Consider the following 9,100-nt stretch of genomic DNA (forward strand, 5'->3'; position numbering starts at 1 on the left):
ATTTGCTTTTATATTAATATGTTTGATGTTTAAAACACGAATGGATTCATTAAAGTGTAGACAAGTAAGAGTAGTGGCAGTAAACTACTGGCCTTACTAGAACCAGTCTTACTGGAATGGCAGTATGACGGTTGGTACTGGGCATGAAGGGTGTTGGTACTCCCAGTCAGAGCTTTGTGAATGAATGTGGTTTAACTGATGCCAGCTGTGAAGTGTGAGTTTTTATGTGAGCTGTTTGTTTTCCTGGCTTTGGTGAAGGGACATGGGGTACAGTCTGAGCAGGGACCCCGCTATCAGGGATACATTTTTGTCTTTCAGTTTTTAGTGGACCTTCTCAGAGATATGAATTCAGTTTCCCAAGATTTGTTTCAGTTATTGTAAAGAAAATAAATAAAGATATCTAAGCTTGGCTTTTCTGCGTTACTGTTATTTTCTTTCGGCCGCTCCATTTAGAGGTCGCCCCAGCAGATCATCTGCCTCCATCTCACCCTATCCCTTAGCATCATCTTCTGTCACACATCCATGAATCTTCTCTGGGGGCTTCGTCTTTTCCTCCTGTCAGGCAGCTCCATCTTCAGCATCCGCTATTCCTCCTCTGCACATGTCCAAATCATCTCAGCTTTTCCTCTCTAACTTTGTCCCCATCTGCTCAACCTCCATCTGACACACTTACCCATTCATATGAATGGGTCACTTTTGACTGGTACTGTACTCATTTCTAATCTTGCTCCTCCTGGTCACCCCCGATGAAAATCTTAACATTTTCAACTCTGCCACCTCCAGCTCCACTTTCTCTCATTTTGTCTGTGCCACCTTCTCCAAACCATACATTACAGCAGGTCTCACTACCATCTCATAAACCTTCCCATTCACTCTTGCTGCTATCCTGTCGCAAATCACCCGACACACATCTTCACCTACTCCACTTCCTCACTTCTCTTTGTTCACACTTGTGTCTGTTGTTTTGGATGGTTGACCCCAGGTATTTAAACTCATCCACCTTCACTTCCTCTAGTCCTTGCAGTTTCACTGTTAACACCTGTCTCCCTCTCATTCACACACATGTATTTTGTCTTGCTGCTACTGACTTTCATTCCTCTTCAGTGCATACCTCCACCTTCCCAGGCTCTCTTCCACCTGATTCCTACTCTCACTACAGATCACAGTGTCGTCTGCAAACATCATAGTCCACGGAAACTCCTGTCTGATCTCATCTGTCCATCATCACTGCAAACAAGAATATCTGCAAAGATGTAGTATAACTCATTTTGACCTTCTCTACACTTCTCCATCAACACTCCATACTGCTGCTTACTGATTGTCACCTCTCTTAACCTAGGATTAACAACTCTTTCCATTCCTCAGGCATCCTTCCACTGTCCAGGATTGACCACTGCCCTCTCTCCTAGATATTTTCATACCTCCACAGGTATGTCACCTGGACCAACCACCTTTCCACACTTAAGCCTCTTCGTAGCTGCCCTCACTTCCTCCTTACTAATCCTCAGCACTTCCTGATTCACTAACTCTCCTCATCTGCCCTCATATACTGCTCTGTAGCTGTAATATTAGTGAATTTTAACTGTTTTAAAAGGAACACCAACATTTTGTGACTGAGCTGTGTGGGTGGAAAAGTAACCTGTGCTCTCTGGTAGAAAAAAAAAAAACTCTAAAATAGAGATGCTGTTATTTTTAATATTCTTGTGCTTTCTTGTTAACTGCCAGTGTGTGATATGAGCTAATATTTTGAAATATCACCTCAGTGAGTTGTCAGTTTTGCTTTCAATGGCATTGTCAGAAACAGTGAAAAGTGACAGGAAATGAGGTGTGCCTGAGCTAGCTGACATGAATGTATAAGCTGAGCTCTCACTGTGTCTTTATAACCTGATTGCCTTCTGTATTCAAAGTTCATTCTGCTGTCAGACTCAAGTGACAGACGAAAGGACGATCGGTTAAAATGTTTGTCTGTCCAAATTCCAATCAGCTTATTAAATGGTTTTTGGTGGTTTTCATTTATTCTTTTGATTTTTTTCTTCATTTTATAGAATCTAATTGGTTCTTTATAGTATTGTTTCCTTTATTTACTTTGACATCATTTTGCTTTCAATATTTCTTATGTTTATTTGTTTGGGTGTTGCTCTACTGGTCACTTGATTGGGTACATGTTTCATGTTGTTTATGCCAAATTCTGACCCCCTACCATCCAAATGTTGCAGCAGAAGTCAAGACTCATCAGACCAGGCAACATTTTTCAAATCTTCTTTTGTCTAATTTTGGTCCCCCCAGGTGAACCGTAGCCTCTTTCTGCTGTTCTTATCTGACAGGAGTCAGATAAGAACTTCTGAATACCTTGATTGTGACAAATGGTTATTTGAGTTACTGTTGCATTATTATTAGCTTGAAGCAGCGTGGCCATTCTCCTCTGACCTCTGGTATCAACACGGCCTTTTCACCCAGAGAACTGCTGCTCACTGGATAGTTCCTCTTTTTTGGACCATTCTCTGGAAACTCTAGAAATGGTTGTGTGGGAAAATCCAAGTAGACCAGCAATTTCTGAAATACTCAGAGCAGTCTTTCTGACAACAACAGCCATGCCACATTCATAGTCACTTAAATCACCTTTCTTCCCCATTCTGATGTTCAGTTTGAGCTTCAGCAGGTCATCTTGACCGTGTTCACTAGTTTAGTTGCTGGTTGATTAGATATTTGCGTTAAAGAACAACTGAGCAGGTGTACCTAACAAAGTGGCCAGTGAGTGTTTGCTTCAGCAGCTTCTGTAAATCATAATATAGACTGAACTTAAGCTAACTTTCTCTTATAACTCCAGGTTACAGAAACTTGCCTCTAACACTTGAAACCCATTATTTCTTAGTTGAAGTGACTGAGCTGGAAATGGTGGGGGAAAGAGTGAATAGGTATTTTACATGGAAGTCATTCTGACATATGAAAGGCACAGGTGCGAATAATAAAATAAACTGTGGCTGAATTGAATGGCTCACTTTCAGGCTCCTAATTTTGTTCTGGCTCTGTCTCGCTGTGAAACACGGCTGCTGTTAATTTAATGAGTAACATTTGTATGTTTCATTTGGTGACATATTCAAGCACCTATGGACTATTTCCACAGCAGACTACTGGGAAAAGCTCGGGTGTCCCAGTAAAGTACTTAGGCTTTTCCAGTGAACCAGCACACACAATTCTAAGACAAGTGAGATGCCAACCCAGGTGGGAAAGCAGGCCTCACGGATGGTATTAAATACATCTGTGCTTCTCCTGCTATGCCATGTCACATTGTTTGTCGTGAAATGAAGCCACGGGTTTATTTTCACATTAATAATCCATTTATAACCTTGTAAATGTTACACGAAATCCCTTAATGAAAACGATCGTATGTGGCCCTGATACTGACCCAATAATTGTTTCTGTGCATGCGCATGTGCGTGCGCGTGCGTAGCACAGCATAACGGATACCTGCCGCGCGCAAGACGTGACGTGGTCTCTAATCGTCTTAGTTTAATTAAGCTGAACCAGCAGGCGTACGCTGCAGCTCCTTCGGCAGCCGAGGTTTAAAAGTCGACTCGATCTTCTGAGAAGTCAAACGCAGACCCTGGGAGGAGCAGCTGTGGAGTTTAAAGCAGTTTAAAAGGGAGCTCGGTGTAGGTGTCTTGGGCCCCCTGCAGGATGCTGCCTCCGCGGATGCTGTGGGGAGCTGTGGCGCGTCAGGTTGCTCCGCGACTCACCTACAGCACTGCTGCACAGCCACAGGTAGGTAGGCCTGCGGTCACAGAAACCGTCACACACGGTACATTGTAGAAAGTGGCAGATTTCATTTCATTTCAAACTTTTATTTAACCAGGAAGAAAAACACATTGAGATTAAAATCTCTTTTTCAAGTGTGTCCTGGGTGGGACAAATATTCACAGAAAACAGCCATAAAGGATAAAATTTGTGACTGAAGATTTGTGAGTGAAAGAAGATCATCCAGCAGAGCTAATTTTTTTTACACACGATCCAATACGATGGCGTTCCTAAGGTTTTTTTTTCTTTTCTTTTTTTTTTTTTTTTAGAGCAACTTGTTGTCTTTGAACTTTTTTTTTTTTTTTTTTACTATATTGTTATATTTACTGTAGATGCTACTGTGATCGATAAAGATGAATACATACTGTGTAATTTAAAATGTCTTAAAAAATATCCTTGGGTTTGATTTAGATGTAGTCCAAGATTAACCTTAAAAAAAAAACTTGCCAAATCACATCAGTACTGATTTCGATTCACTTTTCATTGTAGACAGTGTAAGCACTGTAAACCTACAACATTAGAAGGTGTTTAAAGTAGCAAATCTCCAAACCCAGAAAGCCTCCACGTATAAAGCTATCTGGGCTTCAGCTTCTCGTGTGTTCAAATGACTTTTCAACTTAATATTTTCTAGTTTTTGCACTTATGTCAACACTATAAATTCATAAGCAGTGGCTGCTGTAATATTTCATTTCAATATTGCATTTTTCTTACTTTGAAAAAGCTGGCAAGAAATAATCACACCTTTCTTTAACCTTTCTTGCTTCCAGCAGGTGAAGCCAAAAAAGACCAAATTTGGTCCTCTGAGTGACCAAGATCGAATATTCACTAACTTATATGGCCGGCATGACTGGAGGTAAAAGTATTTAACGTAAAACAACCTTCATTACTCTCTAATGACCTGTAGAAACATCCCCCTCCTCTCTCTTCTGCTTTTCTTTTTCTCTTCTCTTTTTATACCAGACTCAAAGGAGCACTAAAAAGAGGAGACTGGTATAAGACCAAGGAGGTCTTACTGAAGGGACAGGACTGGATCCTGAATGAGGTGAAAATCTCAGGACTTCGGGGCAGAGGGGGAGCAGGATTCCCAACAGGCATGAAATGGAGTTTCATGAACAAACCCAGTGATGGCAGGTAGGAGCGAGAGGGAAAGAAACCATCTGTGAGGGATGCAAAGGTGTCATCGATTAGCAGCCCATTGGCACAACTGTGCTTTTCTACTTTGCTGTGTGGTAGGCCAAAGTATCTGGTAGTAAATGCTGACGAGGGTGAGCCTGGGACGTGTAAAGACCGCGAGATAATGCGTCATGACCCCCATAAGCTGGTAGAGGGCTGCCTGGTGGCTGGGAGAGCCATGGGAGCTCGTGCCGCATACATCTACATTCGAGGGGAGTTTTACAACGAGTCATCAAACCTGCAGGTATACATATGGACAGATGGGTGATGAACAGTCCATGGATAAAGAGTGTTTGTCCTAATTGCTTTCCTCAAACAGGTGGCCATTAATGAGGCATACAAAGCAGGGCTGATGGGAAAGAACGCCTGTAGCTCTGGGTATGACTTTGATGTATTTGTTATGCGGGGAGCTGGAGCATACATCTGCGGAGAGGAGACGGCACTAATCGAGTCTCTTGAGGGCAAACAAGGGAAGCCCCGACTCAAGCCGCCTTTCCCTGCAGACATAGGTGAGGTAAACTCTCTACAGCCTCCTACATCCTGTTTCCTGCAGCACTTAATTATGGTTTAAGAAACTGTAAAATAGGGTTATATTGTAATTATAGTTATTTACTGCTCTCTCTCTCTCTGTCTTCCTAAAGGGGTGTTTGGATGCCCAACAACAGTGGCCAACGTGGAGACAGTTGCTGTGGCGCCTACGATCTGTCGTCGAGGCGGAGCTTGGTTCGCCAGCTTTGGGAGGGAGAGGAACTCTGGGACAAAACTGTTCAACATCTCTGGTCACGTGAACACCCCATGCACAGTGGAGGAAGAGATGTCTATTCCTCTGAGGGAGCTGATAGAAAGACATGCAGGTGTGTGTGTGTGTGTGTGTGTGTGTTTAGCCCAATTCTGTCCATGGATGAAGAGTTTACTTTATGAAATATTATCATTTTTTCTTCTCTTGTTTCATGTGACTGGTGCAGGAGGAGTGAGAGGCGGCTGGAGCAATCTATTAGGAGTGATCCCAGGGGGGTCCTCCACTCCCATCATCCCTCAGCATGTGTGCGATGATGTGCTGATGGATTTTGATGACCTGCTTCGCGCAGAGAGTGCCCTGGGAACCGCAGCTGTCATAGTCATGGATAAATCGGTAAACAGTTGCCCAAATGATCATACAGTGCACAGGATCCTCAGTGACAATGGAATGAAAATCTGAGTGTTCCTTCTCTGCAGACTGATGTGATCCGAGCCATTGCACGCTTGGTTGAGTTCTACAAACACGAGAGCTGTGGCCAGTGCACACCCTGCAGGGAGGGTAAGAAACTGCATTTAACAACAGGATCAGGCAGTGATTGTTTAAACATCCATCACCTCACCCTTTAAAATGTTTTTACAACCTCCTTACATTTCCTGTGGCGCTGTTCTCTCTTTAATAAGCTATAATAAGCACCCGTGGGAAGTTAGTTTAAATAAAGTCTTTACTACTCAGGATATGCCTGAAGGGTACATAGGTGTGATAAGTACTCAGATATGTTATTAAAGCAAAATAAACACTCTGGTAAGGTAAGATGTATCTGTAAATAGTAAAATTATTGAAGCCAAGACCTGCCAAAATAAAGCCAATCCTAATCTGATCCTCGGTTTACTCAGTTGATGTATTTTGTTTGCACGTATGGAAAATAGAAAAAAAAAAAAGTATATGTTTGTATTTTATATGCTTTGTATATATGATAAGAGATGTCCCGGGATGAAAAGTGGCACTGTTCTGTTAAGTACACTTCATATTGAATCATAAAAATGTGAATGGAATAAATCATAGTATCATCACTCTTATATACAGTACTGTACAAAAGTCTTGAGTCCCTCATTTCTTTATAGCTCGTTTCCAAGGAGCCAGATGTTTTTGTCATTTTTTTAAGTGGTCTTGATCAATAGCTCTCCAGCCTTTCTTAAGGTCTTAATGTCTTTGGACATTGGCTGCTTTTTCACTGATTTTTAGTCCAGTTCTTATACCTGACATTTCAGGGGATTTTTTTTTGTGCCACCTAACACTGACCTATGAATCATTCAAGCATTAAAAAACCACCTAACTTAAGAACTGACTCAGGACCTGAGAGATGCATCTGGCCCTTCAGTTGATCCATCTGCTTTTCACTGAAGCCTCATCAGAAATAATCTCAGTGGAAGGGTGGCTTATGGAAGGGAAACAGGGAGAAAAGGCTGAGATATGCCAAATTACACAAGAACTGGAATGAAAATCAGTGGCAACACATCTGATGGAGTGATGAATGCAAATTCAGAGTTTTTGGTTCAAATTGTAAGTTTGTACAGAGGAGGTCAGGAACAGGTACAACAGTTTGTGTCTACAGCCATCTGTAAAACACAGTGGAGGCTTGGTCATGGTTTGGGGTTGCATTTCCAGCAGTGGTGTTGAGGATTATGAATGCAGAAAAGTAGCATCAGATTTTGATCCATCATGTAATACCATCTGGAAAGATCCTGATTGGCCATGGCTTCATTTTTCAACACGACAATGATTTCAAACACAATGCCAAACTGGTCTTTTAAGTTCTGTTAAGTGAAAGTTTATGCTTCCTTAGATTTCATATCCAAAGACATGTATGCCATGGATGTGAGGTAAACTGCAAAAGTGCTCTGTGAATGTATGGTTAAATGTGGCTTTTAGTCCAAAGCACTTTGAGGGGTCACTAAGGCTTGAAAAGCACTATGCAAATGACAGCCTGCTTCCAAACAGTTAAAAGGTAATCAAATCTGCCGGCGGCGGAGCACTCCGGACACCGACTGAGAACAGGATTCACCTTTTTAATATTCATCCGAAGAGGAAAAAGCGATAGGCTTTAGCTAATACTGACTCTCAGTGCAGGATCAGCTAAAGCCTGAGAGTCATGGATAAAGCAGCACATTTAAAAAGCCTGACTTTTTAAAGATGCATTTTTTGGGGGAATTTTGCCCGAATTTGGACAAGCAGTGCAGCAGTCCTCTTTTCATTCTCCTGGTAAACCTAGATTCATAGTGTACAAATCGAGGTTTAATGTATGGATTAGTAGTTTGTAAAAAAAAAAAAAAAAAAAAAAAGGAAGCTATAACTGTCATTTTAAGGTATCAGACAGGTTTAAGTAGATGTTAGAATCATTTGCCAAAGGCGGACTATGTTGGAATTAAACAGCGCTTAAAATTTCAGTTGAGTACTTGTATGCATTTTTCAGCTTTCTCTTCTTTGTCCTCTCCCTCAGGAGTGGACTGGATGGATAAAATAATGTGGAGATTCGTGCGAGGGGAGGCAGCAGGTTCAGAAATCGACATGATTTGGGAGCTCAGTAAACAGATTGAGGGACATACCATTTGTGCCCTTGGGGATGGAGCTGCTTGGCCTGTGCAGGTGAGATTTCTTGGAGCAGTTTTAACCACTTAAACTAAACTCAGCAAGAAAAAGCCTTTCAATTCTAAACAAGTACTAAATGATAACAATCAGGGGTGTTTACATCCCCTCCCCTCCCCCTCTTTCCTGTGTGTAGGGTTTGATCCGCCACTTCAGGCCAGTTATGGAGCGCCGCATTGCTCAGTATAACAAGAAAAATCCTCCAAGAGAGCCAGAGATTGAGATGATCTGAAAGTGAAATGTCTCCATAGACCGACCATTTTAAAATACAAATATTTCTTGTTGATCAAAGTTATGCACATTACAAAAGCTATGCAGTTTGTCATGTGTGGACACGTAGTCTGCTTTGGTGATATAAATGCATATAAATCCTTGACTTAGTTAACTGCCAACTATATCAAAACTGATTTTAAACAGCAAATGCCCAGTTCAGTGAAAGAGAGGATCAAACACGTCAATAAATTAGCTTTATTTCATAAACTTGTGAAAGAAATTCAAATGGTTCACTGCATACATTTCCAATATGATCTGTACAAAAAAGGAAAAGATCAGGAAAAGGATTATGTCACTCATGTTTTTTACTTTGAGGAAAGAAAAGGTGGCATGAACAGGAAAAGCTGTGTTGAGATAAAAGGAAAACTGGTCTGTGATTTACAGTCTGTGATATATATATATATATTTTTTTTTTTTTTTACAAAGACATTTTGTAAAACAGTTGAGCTGGTGTGGATTTTCCTTCAATTCAGACCA

The 9,100-nt window shown here is 41.4% G+C and overlaps 1 protein-coding gene across 1 annotated transcript; it reads left to right on the forward strand.

The window, feature by feature from the left end:
• Positions 1-3,514: 3,514 nt before the first annotated feature.
• On the forward strand, positions 3,515-8,826 carry LOC115794068 (NADH dehydrogenase [ubiquinone] flavoprotein 1, mitochondrial-like). Its single transcript, XM_030749310.1, has 10 exons — positions 3,515-3,762; positions 4,563-4,648; positions 4,756-4,926; positions 5,029-5,212; positions 5,288-5,477; positions 5,610-5,822; positions 5,934-6,100; positions 6,184-6,265; positions 8,205-8,350; positions 8,487-8,826. The coding sequence occupies exons 1-10, from the start codon at positions 3,679-3,681 to the stop codon at positions 8,580-8,582; spliced, it is 1,419 nt and encodes a 472-aa protein (XP_030605170.1). The 5' UTR covers positions 3,515-3,678; the 3' UTR covers positions 8,583-8,826.
• The last annotated feature ends 274 nt before the right edge of the window (positions 8,827-9,100 follow it).

This window comes from Archocentrus centrarchus, chromosome 16 (assembly GCF_007364275.1).
Source record: "Archocentrus centrarchus isolate MPI-CPG fArcCen1 chromosome 16, fArcCen1, whole genome shotgun sequence".
NCBI lineage: Eukaryota > Metazoa > Chordata > Actinopteri > Cichliformes > Cichlidae > Archocentrus > Archocentrus centrarchus.